The 26,318-nt window shown below is 39.6% G+C and overlaps 1 protein-coding gene across 26 annotated transcripts in view; it reads right to left on the reverse strand.

The window, feature by feature from the left end:
* LOC138675459 (protocadherin gamma-B2-like) overlaps positions 1–26,318 on the reverse strand; it is a 502,075-nt gene that overhangs the window by 121,465 nt on the left and 354,292 nt on the right. The window contains exon 1 of one of the 26 annotated variants that reach the window (XM_069763710.1): positions 21,434–24,020. The exons of 24 other annotated variants lie outside the window; for them this stretch is intronic. In XM_069763710.1, coding sequence (XP_069619811.1) covers positions 21,434–24,004 — 2,571 coding nt within the window. In that variant the 5' untranslated portion in view covers positions 24,005–24,020. Of the gene's footprint in view, positions 1–6,163; positions 8,713–21,433; positions 24,021–26,318 lie in introns of those variants that run through there. One more of the 26 variants, XM_069763713.1, reaches the window with a different exon arrangement.

Below are 26,318 nucleotides of genomic sequence, written 5' to 3' on the forward strand. Positions count from 1 at the left end.
TTGTTTGATGGCGCATTTTAGTGCATCTTCCCACCTGCTTGTTTTCCCTCTACAGGTCCTTCTCAAAAAATTAGCATATAGTGTTAAATTTCATTATTTACCATAATGTAATGATTACAATTAAACTTTCATATATTATAGATTCATTATCCACCAACTGAAATTTGTCAGGTCTTTTATTGTTTTAATACTGATGATTTTGGCATACAACTCCTGATAACCCAAAAAACCTGTCTCAATAAATTAGCATATTTCACCCATCCAATCAAATAAAAGTGTTTTTTAATAACAAACAAAAAAACCATCAAATAATAATGTTCAGTTATGCACTCAATACTTGGTCGGGAATCCTTTGGCAGAAATGACTGCTTCAATGCGGCGTGGCATGGAGGCAATCAGCCTGTGACACTGCTGAGATGTTATGGAGGCCCAGGATGCTTCAATAGCGGCCTTAAGCTCATCCAGAGTGTTGGGTCTTGCGTCTCTCAACTTTCTCTTCACAATATCCCACAGATTCTCTATGGGGTTAAGGTCAGGAGAGTTGGCAGGCCAATTGAGCACAGTAATACCATGGTCAGTAAACCATTTACCAGTGGTTTTGGCACTGTGAGCAGGTGCCAGGTCGTGCTGAAAAATGAAATCTTCATCTCCATAAAGCATTTCAGCCGATGGAAGCATGAAGTGCTCCAAAATCTCCTGATAGCTAGCTGCATTGACCCTGCCCTTGATGAAACACAGTGGACCAACACCAGCAGCTGACATGGCACCCCACACCATCACTGACTGTGGGTACTTGACACTGGACTTCAGGCATTTTGGCATTTCCTTCTCCCCAGTCTTCCTCCAGACTCTGGCACCTTGATTTCCGAATGACATGCAAAATTTGCTTTCATCAGAAAAAAGTACTTGGGACCACTTAGCAACAGTCCAGTGCTGCTTCTCTGTAGCCCAGGTCAGGCGCCTCTGCCGCTGTTTATGGTTCAAAAGTGGCTTTACCTGGGGAATGCGGCACCTGTAGCCCAGTTCCTGCACACGCCTGTGCACGGTGGCTCTGGATGTTTCCACACCAGACTCAGTCCACTGCTTCCTCAGGTTCCCCAAGGTCTGGAATCGGTCCTTCTCCACAATCTTTCTCAGGGTCCGGTCTCCTCTTCTCGTTGTACAGCGTTTTCTGCCACATTGTTTCCTTCCAACAGACTTACCATTGAGGTGCCTTGATACAGCACTCTGGGAACAGCCTATTTGTTGAGAAATTTCTTTCTGGGTCTTACCCTCTTGCTTGAGGGTGTCAATGATGGCCTTCTTGACATCTGTCAGGTCGCTAGTCTTACCCATGATGGGGGTTTTGAGTAATGAACCAGGCAGGGAGTTTATAAAAGCCTCAGGTATCTTTTGCATGTGTTTAGAGTTAATTAGTTGATTCAGAAGATTAGGGTAATAGGTCGTTTAGAGAACCTTTTTTTGATATGCTAATTTATTGAGACAGGTTTTTTGGGTTATCAGGAGTTGTATGCCAAAATCATCAGTATTAAAACAATAAAAGACCTGACAAATTTCAGTTGGTGGATAATGAATCTATAATATATGAAAGTTTAATTGTAATCATTACATTATGGTAAATAATGAAATTTAACACTATATGCTAATTTTTTGAGAAGGACCTGTATCTCTGCCTTTCTCTGGCTCTATGAAGATAGAGGTATCAATAAAAGATGAGGCAGGGGTGTGGATAGAGGGAAAACAAACAGATGAGAAGGTGCACTTAAATGATTGGCCATGATACGGTGTACCGACGCCTGTACTTGGTGTGAACAATCATTCTGTGCTGACTGTACAATAACAAATAACTCATATTCTATATTAATTACAGCACTATGTTTCAAATCCTTATGAAAACTTTGTAATAAATATTTGGTAATAAACTTCATTGATAGAAAATTAAATCTTCGATAATGATTTTTTTAGCAAAATTGAATCTACTTGAATTTTAGAAAACAATTCTTCTTTTGTAATTCACTTCCACGTGGATCCAGCAAAATGGTGTCCACTGGCTGACATTCCCTGACCCATAAATGGCAATCAAAAGGGTAAAAAAAGAAATACTTACCTTACTATTCACCTCTATGGCCTCTCCGCTACTCACCGCCATCAGTCCACTCCCATCGCCACCCATTCTAAAAGTCTAGTCCCATTTGTAAATCTAACCCTGTTATCATGCATTTACCCATCATAAGCCTAAAATGCTTTAAGATAAATGTTGCTACATTTGTATTTAAGAGGTTTCTCATATCAACAAAGGATTTCGAGTCTCCCCACATGATCCATTTTTCACCACCACCACACAATAGAATTTCTGACACACCACTCATAGACCTATACCCCTACACTAACAAAATTGCCAACAAAGTATTATTTTTTTTTAATAAAATGATTGCTTAAGGGAAAGTTTCATCAGAAAATGACCTAATATCTGAACCAAAAATTGCCATTATTTATCTTATTCTCCATGTACATTTTTCAATTAAATATTGTGAATTTTTATATTTTCATTCTGGCCAATGAAACCTCACAATACACTGACAACTCCTTTTCTAAAACATTATTTCTCAACAGTTATCTCTTGATCATCACAAGCAGGATAACAATAAGAGTCAACAACTAAATATACATAACAAACGATCTATCACAAATAAGTGCTAATAACAGTTCACCTCCTCCTCCACTCTGCATCGTGTCCTCTGCACAGGTCACAGGGCATGCCTTACACATTTTCCCATAGAAGTCAATGAGTCATCTTCAGACTACATGAACCTATGGCTGATGTTAAATATACCTCTGAATGTTGTTAAGAAAAGCTTAGGTAAAACATTTGTCCCCATAATTTTAATGCTGAAAATAGAATTAGAAGAATCAGAAAAAATGCAAAACATTTTTTAATTCCTTATCTGGTTTAAAGAATTATGCAAAATATTTGGTGATACATTCCTTTTAAGGGCACTAAGATATGAAACACTACCTAATTTAGTTTTTGCGATTCACATCCTCTTAGAATATTAGAATATTTATAATTTTTGTTACATTAATTATATATTTGAATGTAATCAATAAAGCTGATGATTGACTAGTTAAAAACACACTTTAAAAGCTCAGTTCTTTTTGTTTAAAATCCCAATCGTCCATTTTAACGTTGCTTTCACTTATTAAAAATAATATGAATTATATCTACAAATATTTTACCTTGCAGATATATCACTTCTGATATATATCTAATGCAAAGATGGTGTTAGGACTGGCGGAACGCACTGAGTAAATAGTGAGATGTTATTAGGTGCGTTCGCAGTCCAGGGTCGACCGTGCAGGAGAGAACCTGCTGCTAGCAAATGGCAGCGCTATATGGCGGTGGAAGCGAACTCTGTTAAGTCACAGGGCCGCGGTACCGCACAAAGAGCGCAAGCAAGGAGTCACCGAACTCAGTCTCAAGACTCGGGATTAGAGTCCGTCTAGACTACTTGCGCTCGACACCGCTACTGGGTTTAAGAGACAAACTGAAATAATAGTTTTGAGCACAAGAGTGCGAACTGTGCCGTACTGGTGGACGCCACTAACCACCCAGACTTAGGCTAAGGAAGCGCTCTAATGGCTCGTGGCGCTGCACTGGCGGTCACAGCAGTAGATGCTGTTTCATGTGTTATAATGCTGACAGTTCAGCCGGGCGCTAGATAGCAGCCATACACCATATGCGAACAGTCATACACAAGGGAGGGGATTTTAAAGAACGACTTGCACTCATCAACACACACATATACAAATGTACACTAGCGCATGGCCGTGCGGTCATGCAAATGTTTTATAGCTGCAGCATGTACAGGACCTTCCCAGAAAAACCAATGGGAGGCTTCCCCAGAAGTTGAGCACCTTCAGGACCTTCCTGGAGGACCAATGGGATCTGCTGCAGTTTCTGACCATGTGACCCTCGATCTCCAATGGGAGATCTTGCCCTGGGCATGCTCAGAAGAGAAAAAGCAGGACTTAGTCCCAAAAGTGTCTGCTCGCCGCTGCCCAGCACTGGCTTCAATGGCAGAAGCTGGAAAAGCAGCAGTAACCCTTTGCACAGAGTGAGACAGAGCAAGACGCTGGGACCGACATATCCGCTGAGCAGGCTCCACTGTGGCAGAAGAAGAATGGGAGACTGCAGCGGAGATAGCCCGAGATTCCCCATGTGCAGAGGCAGGAACTCAACCCCTAACAGATAGAGACTTGTGATGAGCGAGTGTGCTCATTACTTGTGATTTCCGAGCATGCTCGGGTGTTCTCCGAGTATTTTGTAGTGCTCGTAGAATATGTTTTTGTCCCCACAGTTGCATGATTTGCAGCTGTTAGACAACCTGAACACATGCAGGGATTGCCTGTTTGTTATGAAACCCCCACATGTATTCGGGATGTCTAGCAGCCGCAATTCATGCTGCTGCGGAGACAGAAACATAATCTACGAGCACACCAAAGATACTCGGAGACCACTCGAGAATGCTCGGGAAACACTAGTAACAAGCCCACTCGCTCATCACTAATAGAGACCATTTAGGCAAGGCTTACATCGCACATGACATGATAAGAAGTCTTACCTTGGTAGAAATGTTTCCATATACATTGCAGCCATATTATTGTTTTTAGCTAACAGCTTAACACATTGTTAGGGCCAGTGGAACGTACCAAGTAAATAGAGATGTTTCTATTGATATTGGTGCGTTCGCAGTCCGGGCTCCACCGTGCAGGAGTACCTGCTGCTAGCAAACGGCGGAACTATATGGCGGTATAGACTAACTCAGTTAATTCACCAAGTAGCTGTGAAAGAGAAGCACTGTGCCCTGTTAGACTCCACAGAGGCACAGGCTAACTGCCCAAACAGAGAGCAGTCCGTGGTCACGCATGTACACAAAACTCCTTGCCGGAGGAGCCAGCATTCTAGGGGCTTATTTCAGCCGGGCCCCTGAATACATCCAAACACAAACTCCTCGCCGGAGGTGCCAGCATTCTAGGGGCTTAATTCAGCCGGGTCCCTGAACACACTCACATGTGACCACACTAGCGCAAAGCACATAACAGTAGACAATACTAGCGCATGGCCGTGCGGCCATGCGGGCCTTAAAGGGACTCTGTCACCTGAATTTGGCGGGACTGGTTTTGGGTCATATGGGCGGAGTTTTCGGGTGTTTGATTCACCCTTTCCTTACCCGCTGGCTGCATGCTGGCTGCAATATTGGATTGAAGTTTATTCTCTGTCCTCCATAGTACACGCCTGCGCAAAGCAATCTTGCCTTGTGCAGGCGTGTACTATGGAGGACAGATAATGAACTTCAATCCAATATTGCAGCCAGCATGCAGCCAGCGGGTAAGGAAAGGGTGAATCAAACACCCAAAAACTCCGCCCATATGACCCAAAACCAGTCCCGCCAAATTCAGGTGACAGGTTCCCTTTAAATAGTTGCAGCACGTTTAGGACCTTTCAAAGAAGGACCAATGGAGTTGCTGCAGTACCTGAGCATGTGACCCTAGATCTCCACTGAAAGATCTTGCCCTGGGCATGCTCAGAGTGCAAAGCAGGATTTAGTCCTAGCACCTACAAGGACCTTAGCTGCAGTATCTGATCATGTGACCCTCGATCTCCACTGAGAGATCTTACCCTGGGCATGCTCAGAACGTGAAAAGCAGGACTTAGCCCCAGAAGCGTCTGCTCGCCGCTGCCCAGCACTGACTTCAATTGCAGAAGCAGGAAATGCAGCAGTAACTCTTAGCACAGAGTCAGACTGAGCGAGACGCTGGGATCGACGTCTCCGCTGAGCAGGCTCCACTGCGGCAGGAGAAGAATGGGAGACCTCAGCGGAGACGGATCGAGTTTCCCCCTGTGCAGAGGCAGGAACTCGACCCCTAACACACATGAGCCGTAGTATAAAATAAGATTTATAATAAATCTATTATGGGAAACTGGTTATTATATCGACAATTTTGTGCAATATTTCAGCAACTTTTTAACTTAAATATCTAGCTCTATTGGATAAAAAACGTTTTCTTGTAATTTTAATTGTTAAAGCTTAGATCATGTTAAATTAAAACAAGAAAGAGATATCAACATAAAGTATGTTTTTTCACATATTTAAATACATACCTGTGTTTCTACAGTCGAAGTGTTATTTAAACTCTCACTTCCAATCGCAGAGTCATCAGCATCGATTAGACTGTCCACAGGAACATTGTGTTGTGGTTTAAGAAACGCATATTCCTGCTCACTTGGATCCAGAGTTACACAAACATCATAGGAATATGGCAGAGGTAATGTTCCAGGGTTAAATTGTGAAATAAACCTGGGATCAAACTGAGGGTACAAACTTGTACTCAAGGACCCAAATGAAGTAGAAGATTTTGACTCTTTATATTTGGAGACAACTGCAATAATCACAGTCAACATGAAGAAAAAGGAAATCAGTGCCAAGGCGATCACCAAGTAGAATTGTAGGTTGGACTGAGATTCTTCTTTGTTAGACTGACTGCTCAACTCAGGAAGGACCTGATGAAAATGATCAGCAATCACCATGGTTAGAGTGACTGAAGCTGAGCGGGAGGGAATCCCATTGTCTTTTACTAGAACCACAATTCCATGTTTCATGATGTCCTTTTCATGAAATCCACGTGATGTCCTGATCTCTCCTGTGTGCTGGTCAATGGTGAAGAGTGATGGTTCTAAAGACAGTAAAAAGTAAGACAACCAGGCATTGTGTACAGAATCTGCGTCCACCGCCACCACCTTAGATACTAAAGAGCCTTGTTCAGAGGCCCAAGGAACCATCTCAAATGTTGAGCTGTCAACCTCTGGTGATGGGTACAGAATAACTGGAGAATTATCATTCTGGTCTACTATACATATTCTTAGTGTTGTACTGCTGTTCAGAGATGGAGATCCATTGTCTTTGGCGATGATTTCGATAATAAATTCTCTACTCTTCTCATAATCAAATGATCTTTGCGCATAAATGACCCCAGTGACTGGATTCATGGAGATGGAGGAAGACAGAGGATCTTCTTTTTTACCTTTAACCATAATAGAATATGTTATCTTTGCATTGTCATCAGTGTCCAGATCTCTTGCTTGAACACTAAATATTGAGGCTCCTGGAGAATTATTTTCTGGTATAAATGCAGTGTAAAAAAATTTCTCAAACACTGGAGCATTGTCATTGACATCTGATATATCAAGCCTAATAACCTTTTTAGAAGTCTTTTCTGGGGAACCTTTATCCGATGCTTGTATTGTGATGTTGTAGGATGATATTTTTTCTCTGTCTAAACTATTTTTTGTAACAATTTTATAAAAATTACTTGTTGATGACATTAGTTCAAAGGGAAAATCCCCAATTATTATACATTGAACTTCACCATTTTCTCCAGAGTCACGGTCATGAACTTTGATTAATGCCACCACAGAACCAGGGGAAGAATCCTCAGGAATAAGATCTGATGATGAGGTTATAGATATCTCAGGAGCATTGTCATTTTCGTCTGTTATTTCTATTAAAACCTTGGCTCCGGCTGCTAAACCTCCTCCATCTTCAGCTTGCACCAAAATTTCATAAAGCTTTGACCCTTCGTAGTCTAATTGTCCTTTTGTTTTAATTTCTCCATTTTTCGAGTTGATAATAAAAGTCTGAAGAACATTTTGTGCCTTGGTTCTAAATGAATAAGTAATTTGTGCATTGACTCCTTCATCTTCATCACTTGCACTGACCTGCAGAATTGTAGAATTCACCGGTATACTTTCTCTGACACTTACTTTATATACATCCTGTGTAAATACTGGAGAATTATCATTGAAGTCAGTGATAATGATATTAATTAGGACAGTGCCTGTCTGTACAGGATTTCCTCCATCAGAAGCTGTGAGGATGAGTTCATGCTTGTTCTGTGTCTCTCGGTCTAGAGGTTTCTCTAGTATCAGCTCTGGAAATACACTGCCATCAGTGCTGACCTTCTCTCCAAGAGCAAAATACTGGTTCTCACTGAGGCTGTAGCTGATCAGGGAATTAACACCGACATCCAGATCTTCTGCATTATGCAAAAGAAATCTTCTTCCTGGGGAGGTAGATTCACTCATTTCTATTCTGATTATATCAACAATAAATGTAGGAGGATTGTCATTAATATCCTGAATATTGATCTTTATGATAAAGACATTTAGTGGATTTTCCACCACTGCATCAAATGTAAGGACACAATCAGCTGCAGCTTCACACAATGTCTCCCTGTCTATCCTATCAGCAATGTACAGGTTTCCATTATCCATATTTATATTAAAATATTTCTCAGCCACTCCAGTCACAATGTGTAATTTCCTTCTGGAGAGATCCTTAACATTTATCTCAAGATCCTTTGCTAGATTTCCCACAATAGAACCTTTTCTTAATTCTTCATTAATGGAATAATGAATCTGACCAGAGACTGAATGACACAGCCAGGAAAATAAGAAGGGAAATATTACTTGCCATCTGAGTCCTTGCACTGATTGTCCTTCCTGCAGTTGTAATCCGGCCATCCTTCTTCTCACCAGAAACATAATGGTAAAAATCCTTATATTTATAATCCAGCAGAATTATCAGCAGAAAATAATCCGTCTTCTTTCTGAGTCCTGCACCCGGCACATCCCAGTGTGAAATGCTGTGTATTTCTTCTTGCAGTTGAACACTGTCTGCATCATGGAGGCGATTCTGGATTTGCAGAATATTTTCCTTATTGGTGAACAGCGGCGCTCTGAGGCCAATATGGGGAACTGCAACATCAGTGACTGCTTCTTTTCTACTAGGGAAATCTTTTTAATACATAGATATTCTTAAGAAGTTAATTGGTTATGGAAAGACTTTTACTTTAAAAAGTTTTAAAGTTTTGGCATTTTAGAAATTCTTTTTCTTTACAAGGTACGGTGGTACAATGAGTGGTTGCTTAAAATAAAATGATCTGGATAAGGAGGTTAAATGTGATTTTGTCACATATAAAATAACACATAGCACTTGCAGTTAGATCACTTATTATGGAACATCCCTTCAAACATATCTACCGTATATTGACTTTATATCACTTGGTTTGTTAATAAATTATTGATCTTTAAATCAGAAGTATTTAACCAGGTATAACTCAATAGCGCTTATGAAACTAATTGAACTGAAACTGCTTTATGTATTAAAAAACAAAAAGGGGAAATTAAATTTCCATGATAAACACTATAAGGAAATATTCTATTACAAACTATGAAATTAGAAGACAATAACAAACCATAAAACTATAGTGTGCAGGTATTTCACGATGACTATGTCTATAGAATAAATGGCCACTTCCTTTCTCAACATTTTGCACACATTTTTGGTAAAGTAAGACCAACTTTAATTATTAGAAAATGTTTTCATCGTTCAGTTATATTGTATTAGATTTTGACTAAATAAATAGTAAAACTAAAAGTTTCCCCAAGTTACATAAATTGATTTTTATTGATCTAGTTTGTAATTTTGCTAAGAGGTTTTAAGTATGTTAACATCCAGCTTTACTCATTTCCCTGTAGGCTATTGAGGTTGTGAGCTAAAGTCATATAGTCTATCCCTATTTAAACTGTATCCTATATCTTAGGAGCAAAAGTTTAGCCAGTCATTATGGAGAAATCACTATCCTTAATGTTTTCCCAGTCACCCAGCTGCATTCAAGGAAACCCATAGTGTGCCCCGTTCTTTTCTCTTTATGCTCTTCCTCCATGTCTATATATTGTGAGTATATTATTGTGAGATGAGCGAATCAATTTGCAAGATACTGGTCAAGTGGGTACATCAGAATTCCATGGCTGATAGATGGGAGTCCTGCAAATCACCTCCTACCTGCCATCATCACTGGCTCCTCTTCTGATTAGTCAGCTTGACGCAATATCATTTGTACATCATGCCGTGCCAATGACGTTGTGTCATTTCATCTAATCAAAAGAGGAGCCGAGAATGCCGGCAGTTAGAATACTAATGTGGCCACAGAACCAGGCTCCTGAAAAATGATGTGACCACTGAACCGAGGTCCTGAATACGGACGTGGCCATAGAACTAAGGTACTGCATATATATTTGCTCATCTCTAGTGTTTATGTATTTAGATGGACAATATATAAAATTTGGAATACGTTTATGTAAGGGGTAAAGGACTCAAAACATAGTAGATTCTTCTTTACAATATCTCATAATACAACTCAGTTTTCCAACTACTAGGCACTAGATATACTTGTTTTGACTTGCTTATAGTCATTCATAGTCCTCGTCCACTCTGTTCATGGTAATATGGAGGTAAAACAGAGTTTTAGAACATTCGGAAAATACTTTACATTGTCATTATATCATTTAAAGCCACTAGCAAACATTTGTAAATCAGGTCAGATTTCAATGTGTTTGTAGGGGTATTGGTCTGATTAAACTCCAAACTATACACTTGTCAGAAATTTAAGGTTGAACCTAATTTTTTGGCTTTGGATTTTTTTGGTAATCTGTTTTATTTTTAGCCGATCCACACAAAGATTAGCCATATTGTCATTTAACAGGTATAATTTTTAAAAGCAGCATAGAAATGCTCTGTTATTGGGGTGATGTGTAGTGTTGGGTTGGGGAGTGTTGTTGGATTTGTATGGATTGTAGCACAAAAACCACAATGTGAAATACTAACATGTAACTGGGACAAGACTCAGCTCTATCATTGATTTCTACCATCTAGAACCAACAATAACTCATGCAGTCTCTTCATGTAATGCACCCAACAACTATGAAAACTTTGCAACAAATATTTGGAATTAAATAATATTGATAGCAATTTTTAGTAGTATAATGTAGTTCTAGTGGGCTTGTAAGGATCTCCTATTAAAATACAATTGTGACATTGGTATCATTTAAGACTAACCCAAGTGAACAAGTGATAGCACATTGTGCACAATACAGTAAAAGCCTAGCACCACTAGCAAAAGTGCTTTTGTACAATCAAATACCAAAAAATATTTTGTTACTAAGATCATGACTTAACCCCCACATTCCTCCACTGCTTGCTGTTATGCCACCTTCTCCTTAGTTGTTATGAATTGGGCCCCACACTGTCCATCCATGTAACAGACTCAAGTATCGCTTGTTACTGGATGTGTAAAATCACCGGGATGGACTATTGTCTTGCTGCTAAGTTATCAAATTGTCATTGTTCGATGTTGTAGCCATTTCTAGTATTACATTTTCTATGGTTTCTCACAAGTTGCTCATGACCAAGCTACTGTAGCTTATTGTCATGACCAGTTCAGGCTTTTTCTGAAGTTCACTTTGGGACAGTAAGAAATTTTGCGAATGATTCCATTCTGGAAAATACACGTTTAGTCCATAAGAAAAGAAAGATGGATGACACTCAACAGCCTGTAAAATCCAGTATTTAGTTTAAAGATTAAAACATCTTCAATGGGAGAATGGGAGGAGGAAAGTGAGAACGACGATGGCCGTTTCGCGCTACTGCTGTTTTACGCTTCTCTAATCTGTCCTTAATGCAGCCAAGATCATATTCCTTTCCAAAGACTACACTGATACCTTTACCCTGTGCCAGTCATTGCACTGGTGGCCCATCTGATACAGAGATCAATATAAACTCATCAGTATCACCTACAAAGTACTCCATGCTTCAACACCACCCTACGTCTCCTCCCTTGTCTCTGTCTGCTAGCCTATCCGTGCCCTCCATTCTGCTAATTACCTACAGTAAGATTAACATCCTCAATAATCTGTCAGCTTGATGCAATATCATTTGTACATTGTACATCATGCCACACCAATGACGTTGAGTCAGGTCATCCAATCATAAGTTGAGCCGAGAATGCCGGCAGATAGAATATTGATGTGGCCACTGAACCTGGCTCCTGAAAAATGATGTGACCACTGAACCAGGGTCCTGAATACTGATGTGGCCACTGAACCAGGCTCCTGGAAAATGATGTGACCACTGTATCAAGGTCCTGAATACCGATGTGGCCACTGAACCAAGGTACTGCATATATATTTGATCATCCCTAGTGTTTATGTATTTAGATGAACAATATATAAAATTTGGAATACGCTTATGTAAGGTGTAAAGGACTCAGTACATAGTACATTCTTCTTTACAATACCTCATAATACAACTCAGCTTTCCAACTAGCAGGCACTTGATATACTTGTTTTGACTTGCTTATATTCATTCATGGTTCTCTTCTACTCTGTTCATGGTAATATGGAGTTAAAACAGAGTTTTTAGAACCTTCAGAAAATACTTTGCATTGTCATTATATCATTTATAGCCACCAGCAAACATTCCCATCTCCAAGACTTTGCACAGTGGCAATTCTTCGGAATACATTACCTAGGACACTTTGATCTCCAAGACTTCTCGTAGTGGCAATTCTTTGAAATACATTACCTAGGACACTTTGATCTCCAAGACTTCTCGTAGTGGCAATTCTTTGGCAATTCTTTGGAATGCATTACCTAGGACACTTTGATTAATCCCCAATACCCACAGTTTTAGGCTGCCCTAAAAATGCATTTGTTTAGACTCGCCTACCACCTCAACAAACTTATCTAAATAGCCCTATTTTGCCAATACAACATTTTCTTCAAAACTAGGACCCTTGTATCATCTGTTCACACACCCCACATGCACTTAATAGCCCTCTGTGTCTGTACACATACTGGTTGGTGACAGGTTTCTGCAGCATTACGTGAACACCCTATTTAATAAATTGATGGCTAGATCTTACAATTCAAGCAATTGTTAGCTTTCACCTTTCGTGTCTCCCCAATTTCCTCATTGATCTGACAGTGGGCTCAGTTTATACTGTCAGTTTGGGATGACAAACTCTGTTTAAATAGAATCAAGATTTTTTCTACCCCATCTAAGATGAGCATAATGTAAGTGCTGAGATCCTGATTCCAGTAATGTGTCACATACTGGACTGTTGTATGTTTATGCAAAATCACAGTTTTACCTACTGCACATCTACCAGTCCTCTGAATGCTGAGCTCTGTACAACCCTACCCACACCATTGATTGGCAGCTTTCAGCCCATGCACAGTGTGCAGAGAATGCTGACAATCAGTGAGGTGGGTGGGGTTATGCAGACCTCATGAATATGGAGGACTACATGGCATCAGGTTTACTAGTCCTCTAGTGATAATCTCCTGCTTGCTAAGAAGTGACTTTAGCTAAACAACAACAAACTACAAGCAGCCAAGTGACACGTCACTGGAAACAGGGTCTCTGCCCCATACACCATGTAGCTTTCGGAATAGGTGGCAAAAACCTGGTGAGAGATCTCCTTTGAGGGAATGTGTAATCAGAAAATGACATTCTGCTTAAATTAAAATGTTAAATTCTTTCTAAATTTCATTTGGTCCACTGAGATTTACAATAGACCAACATTTATTTTTCTGCAGAGATAATTGTTCTGAGTTATCTCATTATAAATAAAAGGATTTAGCATTGAAAATTGGAGCTAATCTTTCCCCTCTTGGCACAGAGACCTCTGCACAGGACACAGAGCATGATTAGAAAATGTTCTCTTAGAAATCAAAAAGTTATCCTTAGACAAAACATTCATATGGCCTATGTGACTGCTGTAAAGTGTATCTCTGGGTGCAGGCAAAATGCCCTTCCCTATGTCAATGTACAGAAAAAAAATAAAACAATGTCCAATCAGAAAACAGGTTAAGCAAAATGTTTTTTCTCTGTATATGGTTGACAGAAATAAAATAATACAAAGTGATACTAGATAAGGGCCCTATAACATATTTGATGCAACTCATTCTTTATACGTGATTTATGATTTGTTACACCAATTCTACAAATTCACTAAGGCGAGTTACAGAATAAAAAATTCACACCATAAAAGATCTAAAGTTTCCATGAAGTTAAGTTCTACTTACTTTTAGACATTTTTATAGTTAGATGCTTTAACACATACAAATTCTGCATCTACAAGAGACATTCCAAATTCTAAGATATTTATGATATACAGAAGGAGTAAAGGGTCTGCACAAAAGTGACGAGGCAAAAAGTCTTATCATGGTGGTAAAGTTTCATCATAGCTTTATATTAATCAGCCCTTTTCATGAATAATAATAATAATAATCTTTATATAGCGCCAACATATTCCGCAGTGCTTTACAGTTTAACAGTTTCAAACACAACAGTCATAGATAAAAACGTTAGCAATACAATAAATTCATGACCATAATATTATTGCATAATAGCTGTAATACATAAATGTTTAACCTTAAATAAGATACACTGTCTTTTATTGCCAGCTGTTTATAATAAAGGTAATCATTACTTTTTTTTATAGTTGAAATTAAATCATGTTAAACCAAAGAAAACATATATCGACATAGATTTACTAAAATACATACCTGTGTTTCTGCAGGTGAAGAGTTCTTTACATTTTCACTTCCAATGACTGAGTCATCAGCATCGATTAGACTGTCTACAGGGAAGTTGTGCTGAGGGTTAAGGAAAGCAAATTCCCTCTCACTCGGATCCAGAGTTACACAAACATCATAAGAATATGGCAGAGGTAATGTTCCGGGGTTAAATTGTGAAATAAACCTGGAATCGACCTGTGGATATAGACTTGTACTTAAGGACCCAAATGTAGTAGAAGATCTGGACTCTTTGTATTTGGAGACAACTGCAATAATCACAGTCAACATGAAGAAAAATGAAATCAGTGCCAAGGCGATCACCAAGTAGAATTGTAGGTTGGACTGAGATTCTTCTTTATTAGACTGACTGCTCAGCTCAGGAAGAACCTGATGAAAATGATCAGCAATCACCATGGTTAGAGTGACTGAAGCTGAGCGGGAGGGAATCCCATTGTCTTTTACAAGAACCACAATTCCATGTTTCATGATGTCTTTTTCGTGAAATCCACGTGATGTCCTGATCTCTCCTGTGTGCTGGTCAATGGTGAAGAGTGATGGTTCTAAAGACAGTAAAAAGTAAGACAACCAGGCATTGTGTCCAGAGTCAGCGTCCACTGCCACCACCTTAGATACTAAAGAGCCTTGTTCAGAGGTCCAAGGAACCATCTCAAATGTTGAGCTATCAACCTCTGGTGATGGGTACAGAATGACTGGAGAATTATCATTCTGGTCTACTATACATATTCTTAGTGTTGTACTGCTGTTCAGAGATGGAGATCCATTATCTCTGGCGATGATTTGGATATTAAATTCTTTATGCTTCTCATAATCAAATGATTGTTGAGCATAAATGACCCCAGTTACTGGATTCATGGAGACAATGGAAGAAGACAGGGGATCTTTTTCGTTACCCCTAGTCATTAAAAAATATGTTATCTTTGAATTGTCCTCACTGTCTATATCTCTTGCTTGAATACTAAATATTGAAGCTCCAGGTAAATTATTTTCTGGAAAAAAAGCAGTATAACTTATTTTCTCAAACAGTGGAGCATTGTCATTAACATCTGATATATCAAGCTTAATGACTTTTCTAGAAGTCATTTCTGGAGAACCTTTATCTGATGCTTGTATTGTGATGTTGTAGGATGATATTTTTTCTCTATCTAGATTACTTTTTGTAACGATTTTATAAAAATTACCTGCCGATGATTTTAACTCAAATGGTAAATCCCCCGTTATTATACATTGGACTTCACCATTTTCTCCTGAATCAAGATCATGAACTTTGATCAGCGCCACCACAGAACCAGGAGCAGAATACTCAGGAATAAGATCCGATAATGAGGTTATAGATATCTCAGGAGCATTGTCATTGATATCAAGTATTTCCACTAAAACCTTGGCTTTTGCTGCTAAGCTTCCTCCATCTTCTGCTTGCACTGAAATTTCATACAACCTTGACACTTCATAATCTAAATGTCCTATGATTGCAATTTCTCCATTTCTGGCATTGATATTAAAAATCTGTAGGATATCACTTGCTGTGGTCCTAATAGAGTAAGTGATCTGTGCATTGACTCCTTCATCTTCATCACTTGCACTGACCTGCAGAATTGTAGAATTCACCGGTATATTTTCTCTGACACTTACTTTATATACATCCTGTGTAAATACTGGAGAATTATCATTGATATCAGTGATAATGATATTAATTAGGGCAGTGCCTGTCTGTACAGGATTTCCTCCATCAGAAGCTGTGAGGATGAGTTCATGCTTGTTCTGTGTCTCTCGGTCTAGAGGTTTCTCTAGTATCAGCTCTGGAAATACACTGCCATCAGTGCTGACCTTCTCTCCAAGAGCAAAATACTGGTTCTCACTGAGGCTGTAGCTGATCAGGGAATTAGCACCGACATCCAGATCTTCTGCATTTTGTAAAAGAAATCTTCTTCCTGGGGAGGTAGATTCACTCATCTCTATTCTAATTGTGGTAAGAATAAATTTAGGAGGATTATCATTTATATCCTTAATATTAATCTTTATACTGAAGATATTTAGTGGATTTTCCACTACAATGTCAAATGTAAGGACACAATCAGCTGCAGCTCTGCACAATGTCTCTCTGTCTATCCTATCAGCAATGTACAGGTTTCCATTGTCCAGATTAATGCTAAAATATTTATCGGAGACTCCAGACACAATTCTTAATTTCCTTCTGGAGAGATCCTTAGCATTTATTTCAAGATCCTTTGCTAGATTTCCCACAATAGAGCCTTTTCTTAATTCTTCATTAATGGAATAATGAATCTGACCAGAGACTGAATGACACAGCCAGGAAAATAAGAAGGGAAATATTACTTGCCATCTGAGTCCTTGCACTGATTGTCCTTCCTGCAGTTGTAATCCAGCCATCCTTCTCAGCAGAAATATAATGGTAAAAATCCTTCTTATATTTATAATCCAGCAGAAAATAATCCGTCTTCTTTCTGAGTCCTGTACCCGGCACATCCCAGTGTGAAATGCTGTGTATTTCTTCTTGCAGTTGAACACTGTCTGCATCATGGAGGCGATTCTGGATTTGCAGAATATTTTGCTTATTGGTGAAGAGCGGCGCTCTGAGGCCAATATGGGGAACTGCAGGATTTTTAGCTTAGGTTCTTTGCTGATATTACTGATAAATGATATATTTAAATAAATTCATTTACAGTAGAAAACAGATTTTTTTTATATATTTCATAGTTCCACAGGCTATGTATTTATTTTCAGAAAATAATATGTACAGAGATTAGGGTAAGGTTTATAAATGATATCTAAAAAAACCTAAATCTAAAGTCCAGTAAAAACAATGCTTTACACCAGTATGATAATTACTCCTCTAGATTTCAAGCAAAGCATTTACAGACTTATGCTCTGTTTATTTGGTGTAAGAGCCATGATGTTTAAATATATCTTTTGACCCCTTCATTCTCCTGGCAAATGCCAAAAACGAGTTCATGTGTTGGAAAGGACTCTTGGCAGCACTTTCATATACAGTTGACTAATACAAAAATAAAAACAAAAACTAAGCTAAACAAAACATTGTAATTTTTTTTTGTTATTTTAACATGGGAGCCTATAGACTCTGAAAGCTTATAACACTTCTGCCAGAAGCAAGGCAGTGTGCTTTGAGACAGAAGGAAAAAGGAGCTCTACCACTAATGAAAGATTAAAGGGGAGCACTCCTGACACCTGCCCTGCATAACCCCACGCTCCCTAGCATCCCCAGATGGGTTCTGTCAAGCCGTGTGGCAATCACATTCCTATTCCTTTTATACACTGAGAATGGCCATGACTACTGAGTCAGGAACAGCAGGAACAATAGTCCTGCTCTAACACAAAGGCAGAAAGGGAAACAGATAAGGGTAAAAGAAAAAGCAATAACTCAACATGCTCCCAGTCTACAGAAAAAGGAAAGGGGAAGGATAAGGTGAGACAAACCAATAGGAGATAAGGTAAGGAAGACACTCAAACGAACTTCTAAACAAATATCTCCAGAGATGACTCCTAGATGACCTCTCTTCACATAATGCAAACCTCCAGCTCCAAACCAGGGTACAGTAAGCTATCACTGGCAACTACTCAAGCTAAGAGGTGAGTATTTATACCAGAGGGGATTGAAGTAATCAGAACAGCTGAAATAACTCAGGATGGAGAATTCTAGGAGACAAACAGAACTGTTTAACCCTTGCAATAACAGAGCAAGAGAAACCTGCACAGCTAACTGGAAGGCAAAGCAGAACCAATCAGTGCAGGTGCAAATGTAGCCTGACACCGTTATCCTCTCTGTGGCGATATTCCTGTGACAATGCTTCTGTATTTCTATGTTGTAACAGGTATTACAGTCTTCAGTAGAAGATAAATGTTGAAAGACTGTAAGCAAATTAATCTGTTAAAAGGTTATTATAATGATTTTACACTCTTGGAATCAGAGACAGATCTTCAGGTGCATCTCACTGGTTCAACTACATTTCTATTACCTGCAGAGAAGTTTTCTACACTTTATTAAATCAATGACAGCTACTGCTTTGAATATTTTACTTATCTTTTATCACTATCCAAATCTTTTTGCAATAATTTCGGTTGTCCATCTGGACAGTTATTGTTTACAGCATATTTTTTTAATTGTTTGTACAGTTTAATCCTAATTTATTCACTTAACAAAATGGATAACTATATACGGAGTGGGCCATTTATATGGATGCACCTAAATAAAATGGGAATGGTTGGTGATATCAACTTCCTGTTTGTGGCACCTTAGTATATGGGAGGGGGACAACTTTTCAAGATGGGTGGTGACCATGGTGGCCATTTTGAAGTCAGCCATTTTGGATCCAGCTTTTTTTCCAATGGTAAGAGGGTCATGTGACACAGCAATCTTATTGAGAACTTCACAAGAAAAACAATGGCGTGCTTGGTTTTAACGTAACTTTATTCTTTTATGAGTTATTTACAAGTTTATGACCACTTATAAAATGTTTTCAAAGTACTGCCCATTGTGTTGGATTGTCAATGCAACCCTCTTCTCCCACTCTTGACACACTGATAGCAACACCGCAGAAGAAATGCTAGCACAGGCTTCCAGTATCCGTTGTTTCAGATGCTTTGGGGTCATCTGAAGGACACTGTGGTATACTCCTTTCCTTGGTCCGATGACAAGCCTCGACATAAGGAGGGGGCGAAACGCATAGGGACATGGGACTATCACTACGATGAAGCTAAGTGATCCACTATGATCTCATTTACCTATTGCAAAAGGGGGCTGTTTGGTTTTGTCTAATTAGATGTAAAGTCTAACTGCTGGTCTACTTTACTGACCATATGATTTTACCACTGATATACTAGCTCTATTGTCTACATACAGCGTATTTCTGGTCTAAAGGTACCGTCACACTAAGCGACGCTGCAGCGATACCGACAACGATGTCGATTGCTGCAGCGTCGCTGTGTGGTCGCTGGAGAGCTGTCACACAGACAGCTCTCCAGCGACCAACGATCCCGAAGTCCCCTGGTAACCAGGGTAAACATCGGGTTACTAAGCGCAGGGCCGTGCTTAGTATCCCGATGTTTACCCTGGTTACCAGCGTAAACGTAAAAAAACAAACACTACATACTTACATTCCTGTCATTAGCACGGGTACTATTCAGGACGTCCATCCCCAGCCGGGACCATCCAATACCCAGGCCACCAGGTCTGAAGCCCCACCATGTGCTATTCAGGAAGCCTCCTCCCAGGTCTTCCAACACAGGCTCACACAGGTCACTCACAGCGACCATACACAGGCTCATACACAGGGACCATGTGACCCACACCCTGGTCACATTATATACCTTAAACAACTCCCCTGGGTGGGAGTGTGGGTGTGTGTGGCTAGTCTGACCCTCCCATCTCTCATGACTAGCCCTGCCAATCTCCCATTAGAACTTACACATTTACTTGTGGGACTACAGGTCCCAGCACACCAACCAAACTTCAGACTGGCAGCGCAGAGTCCCCTCCTCTGCGACACATATATCGGCCATTCACCACAATGCAGGATTTTGTCATATCATCACATCCATGCCTGTGATTCCTATGCACTCTCACGGCCTCAATACACCTCTGTGCGCATACTGGGGAGACTGTTGTGAATTCTGTTGTTGAACTCCCTCCTGTGGTCGTGAATGGTACTTCGGCGAGTTCTGTCCATGGACTCCCTCTGGTGGCTGTGAGTGAAGCTGCTGCTTCTGAGGTTCCTTACACAGGTGACGTGGTTTATCCTTTGGTTGGCTGCTCTATTTAACTCCACTCAGATCGTTACTCCAGGCCAGCTGTCAATGTTCCTGTGCTGGTTCAGTTTGCTCTTGGATCTTCTGGAGACCTGTCTCTTCCTGCAAGAAGCTAAGTCCCCGTTTGTTATTTTCTGTTCATGGTTTTCTAGTCCAGCTTGCTTTCATGATTTTGTCTTGCTAGCTGGAAGCTCTGGGATGCAGGGTGGTGCCTCCGCACCGTGAGTTGGTGCGGGGGTCTTTTTGCACACTCTGCGTGGTCTTTTGTAGTTTTGTGCTGACCGCAAAGATACCTAATCCTATCACACACACTAGAAATAGCCGTGGAGCGTACCTAACAGGCCTAGACGCCTCGGACACAGCCTAAGAACTAGCTAGCCCTAGAGATCGAAAATAAAGCCTACCTTGCCTCAGAGAAATTTCCCCAAAGGAAAAGGCAGCCCCCCACAAATATTAACTGTGAGTTAAAATGAAAGTCACAAACACAGAAATGAAACAGGTTTAGCAAAGGGAGGCCAGACTAACTAAATAGACAGAGGATAGGAAAGGTATCTTTGCGGTCAGCACAAAACTACAAAAGACCACGCAGAGTGTGCAAAAAGACCCCCGCACTGACTCACGGTGCGGAGGCGCCACCCTGCATCCCAGAGCTTCCAGCTAGCAAGACAAAATCATGAAAGCAAGCTGGACTAGAAAACCATGAACAGAAAATAACAAACGGGGACTTAGCTTCTTGCAGGAAGAGACAGGTCTCCAGAAGATCCAAGAGCAAACTGAACCAGCACAGGAACATTGACAGCTGGCCTGGAGTAACGATCTGAGTGGAGTTAAATAGAGCAGCCAACCAAAGGATAAACCACGTCACCTGTGTAAGGAACCTCAGAAGCAGCAGCTTCACTCACAGCCACCAGAGGGAGTCCATGGACAGAACTCGCCGAAGTACCATTCACGACCACAGGAGGGAGTTCAACAACAGAATTCACAACAGGAGACTATGCAGCGCCCCCTACCTGTTACAGGGGTCACTGCATCACATAACAGATTTTTACATCAATAAATTCTCAGTATTATCATCATTTTCAGATATATTATTCATCATTCAGGTCTAGATTAGGTTCATTATCTCACTTAAGTGGTTTGAGTACATACCTGTGTTACTGAAGGTGTATAGTTTTCTAAAACTGCATTGCCAATCCCCGAGTCATTGGCATCTATTAGACTGTCCACAGGAACATTGTGTTGAGATTTAAGGAAAGCAAAGTCCTGCTCACTTGGATCCAGAGTTACACAAACATCATAGGAATATGGCAGCGGTAAAGTCCCAGTGTTGAATTGGGAAATAAATCTAGGATGAACATGTGGATACAGACTTGTACTCATAGATGTAAAGGAAGAAGAAGATTTGGATTCTTTGTACTTGGAGACAACTGCAATAATCACAGTCAATGTGAAGAAAAATGAAATCAGTGCCAAGGCGATCACCAAATAGAATTGTAGGTTGGACTGAGATTCTTCTTTGTTAGACTGACTGTTCAGCTCAGGAAGAACCTGATGAAAATGATCAGCAATCACCATGGTTAGAGTGACTGAAGCTGAGCGGGAGGGAATCCCATTGTCTTTTACTAGAACCACAATTCCATGTTTCATGATGTCTTTTTCGTGAAATCCACGCGATGTCCTGATTTCTCCTGTGTGCTGGTCAATGGTGAAGAGTGATGGTTCTGAAGAATGTGAAAAGTAAGACAACCAGGCATTGTGTCCAGAGTCAGCGTCCACTGCCACCACCTTAGATACTAAAGAGCCTTGTTCAGAGGTCCAAGGAACCATCTCAAATGTTGAGCTGTCAACCTCTGGTGAGGGGTACAGAATAACTGGAGAATTATCATTCTGGTCTACTATACATATTCTTAGTGTTGTACTGCTGTTCAGAGATGGAGATCCATTGTCTCTGGCGATGATTTGAATATTAAATTCCTTTTGAACTTCATAATCAAATGAACGTTGAGCATAAATAACCCCAGTTATTGGATTCATAGAAATATGAGAAGACAAAGGATCTTCTTCGTCAACTCCAGCCACTATATAGTATGTAATTTTAGCATTGTCTTCAGTGTCCAGATCTCTTGCTTGAATACTAAATATTGAGGCTCCTGGTGAATTATTTTCTGGAATAAATGCAGTGTAATCTAATTTGTCAAACAGTGGGGCATTGTCATTAACATCAGATACATCAAGCCTGATAACTTGTTTAGAAGTCATTTTTGGAGAACCTTTATCTGACGCTTGTATTGTGATGTTGTAGGATGATATTTTTTCTCTATCTAGACTACTTTTTGTAACAATTTTATGAAAATTACCTGTTGATGATTTTAACTCAAATGGCAAATCCCCTGTTATTATACATTGAACCTCAGCATTTTCTCCTGAGTCGGGATCATGAACTTTTATTAATGCCACCACAGAACCAGGAGCCGAATCTTCTGGAATAAGATCTAATGATGAAGTTATAGATATCTCAGGAGCATTGTCATTTTCATCTGTTATTTCCAATAAAACTTTAGCATGAGCAGTGAGGCCTCCTCCATCTTTGGCTTGCACAGAAATGTCATAAAATTTCTTGACTTCATAATCCATTAGTCCTTTTATTTTTATTTCACCATTATCAGGATTTATAGTAAAACTTTCAAAAATAATTTTTTCTGTGTTGCTAAATGAGTAAGTGATCTGTGCATTGACTCCTTCATCTTCATCACTTGCACTGACCTGCAGAATTGTAGAATTCACTCGTATATTTTCTCTGACACTTACTTTATATACATCCTGTGTAAATACTGGAGAATTATCATTGATATCATTAATGATAATATTAATTAGGGCAGTGCCTGTCTGTACAGGATTTCCTCCATCAGAAGCTGTGAGGATGAGTTCATGCTTGTTCTGTGTCTCTCGGTCGAGAGGTTTCTCTAGTATCAGCTCTGGAAATACACTGCCATCAGTGCTGACCTTCTCTCCAAGAGCAAAATACTGGTTCTCACTGAGGCTGTAGCTGATCAGGGAATTAACACCGACATCCAGATCTTCTGATTTTTGTAAAATAAATCTTCTTCCTGGGGAGGTAGATTCACTCATTTCTAATGTTAATGTGTCATGAAGATATTTAGGAGGATTATCATTTATATCCTGGATATTAATCTTTATACTGAAGACATTTAGTGGATTTTCCACCACTGCATCAAATGTAAGGACACAATCAGCTGCAGCTTCACACAATGTCTCCCTGTCTATCCTATCAGCAATGTACAGGTTTCCATTATCCAGATTTATATTAAAATATTTCTCTGAGATTTTAGACACAATACGTAATTTCCTTCTGGAGAGATCCTTAACATTTAATTCAAGATCCTTTGCTAGATTTCCCACAATAGAACCTTTTCTTAATTCTTCATTAATGGAATAATGAATCTGACCAGAGACTGAATGACACAGCCAGGAAAATAAGAAGGGAAATATTACTTGCCATCTGAGTCCTTGCACTGATTGTCCTTCCTGCAGTTGTAATCCAGCCATCCTCCTTCTCACCAGAAATATAATGGTAAAAATCCTTCTTATATTTATAATCCAGCAGAAAATAATCCGTCTTCTTTCTGAGTCCTGTACCCGGCACATCCCAGTGTGAAATGCTGTGTATTTCTTCTTGCAGTTGAACACTGTCTGCATCATGGAGGCGATTCTGGATTTGCAGAATATTTTGCTTATTGGTGAAGAGCGGCGCTCTGAGGCCAATATGGGGAACTGCAGCATCAGTGAATAACGTTGATTGTTACCATTCACTAAATTACTTATATGCTGTACAACGATCATTATTAAGTGGTTTGCACAGTACAAGAACGTGTACACTGTTAAAATGACTATATATTTATTTGGTAGAAAAATACATGCAAAGTGTAATGCATGATTTAAAAAAATTAGAAAAAAATGTATAATCCTGTGAAATTCGTTACTATATTATATTTTATAGATGTTGAGCTAATTTATTCATATTTATTTATCTACAGTTACATTCTACATTTGATATGTAAAAGCCTCATCTGTACTTATAGAAAATAATTTATCTGACTGCAGTTTGCCACTCTATTCTGTGCAATGAACCACTGGGAAAAAAAAAAAAATTTGACCCAGGGCCTATGGATGATGTATTATAGCATGGTTATCTAATTATGTATATCTTTGTCTATCATTGGAGGTTATGCTCCAGAAATATGTGTCAGACTCAGATAGTGAGAAGAGCCTAGCAATAGAAATTGGGTGAAAGGAAAGATATTATAACACACACCCAAGAACATTACTGTGCTCACTAATATGTACTGTATATAGTCCATTGACTATAGTTCAATGTTGCCTTTGAAATTAAACTTTGATTAATTTTTTTTTAAAGAAAAGTCACAAGTAAATATAATGGCCAAAACCCCTATTTGGAATCTAAGAAAAATATTATATTACTTTAATATGCATTGGATCCTTAAAAAGACCTGTAACCAGATCAAAATTGGGCTGTTACCAGATCAAAATTCGTGAGCAGGCAATAACACTAGGGATGAGAATGATTTGGAGCTTTCACCAATCAATCGACAGGCATTCATCTACACACACAAGTAAATAAGTTTACACTAGCGTAGCGCATGGCCGAGCGGACATGCAAACCTTTTATAGCAGTAGAGCTCCAGGACCTTCCTGATGGTCCAATAGGAGCAGCAACAGGGCCTGAGCATGTGACCTCCGACCTCCAATGGGAGGTCGTCCCATGGGCATGCTCAGTATGGAAAAAGCAGGACCTAGTCCCAGAAAGAGCTGCTCGCTGCTGATCAGTGCTGGCTACAAAGGCTGAGCCTGGAAGGGCAGCAGTAACCATTCACACAGTATCAGCTTTAGCCAGACGCTGGGACTGATATCTCTGCTGAGCAGGTTCCACTGCGGCTGGAGGACAATGGGAGACCACAGGGAGATAGTTTGAGATTCCCACTGTGTAGTGGTGGGAACTCAACACCTAACACATAAGGACTATTGAAGCATGGCAAAAGTTTTAAAAAATATAAAAGTTCAAATCGCCCCATTCAAATAAAACAATAAAAAAATCATATATATTAATATCGCAGCATTCAGAATCGCCCGATCTATCAATATGAAAAAAAATTTAACCCGATCGCTAAACGGCGTAATGAGAAAAAATGGCAAAACGCCAGAATTATGCTTTTTGTGCCACCACAACATTGCATTAAAATGAAATAACAGGCGATCTAAACATTGTATCTGCACCAAAATGGTATCATGAAAAACATCAGCTCGGCATGCAAAAAATAAGCCCTCACCAAACCCAAGATCACAAAAAATGTAGACGCTACGGGTCTCGGAAAATAACACAATTTTTTTTTTAACAAACTTTGGATTTTTTTCAACACTTAAATAAAAAATAACCTAGACATGTTTAGTGTTTGTGAGCTCATAATGACCTGGAGAATCATAATGGCAGGTCAGTTTTAGCATTTGGTGAACATGGTAAAAAAAATCCAAAAAACAGTTTTGGAATTGCACTTTTTTTGCAATTTCAACCACTTGGAATTTTTTTTAACCATTTTCTAGTACGCGATATGGTAAAACCAATGGTGTCGTTCAAAATTACAGCTCATATTGCAAAAAAACAAGCCCTCACAGGGCCATATTGACTTAAAAATAAAAAACTTATTGCTCTGGGAAGAAGGGGAGCGAAAAACAGCAATGCAAAAACGAAAAAGGTCTCCGTCATGAAGGGGGTTAAACAGAATTAGAAAATCATGGTTGCGTTCTTTAAAAACACAGGGCCTTGAGTACTACTGAAGCTCTTCCCTATTCACTTCAGTAGATTGAACCTACACAACCAAACACAATCTATGGACAGATGGACACTATTTCTGGAATAAAGTGGTGACAACAATGTTAACACATTTAATCATTTTTTTGCCCATGGTCGCTGGTCTTAAATGTATGCGCTCCATGTGTA

The sequence above is a fragment of the Ranitomeya imitator genome, chromosome 4, assembly GCF_032444005.1.
Source record: "Ranitomeya imitator isolate aRanImi1 chromosome 4, aRanImi1.pri, whole genome shotgun sequence".
NCBI lineage: Eukaryota > Metazoa > Chordata > Amphibia > Anura > Dendrobatidae > Ranitomeya > Ranitomeya imitator.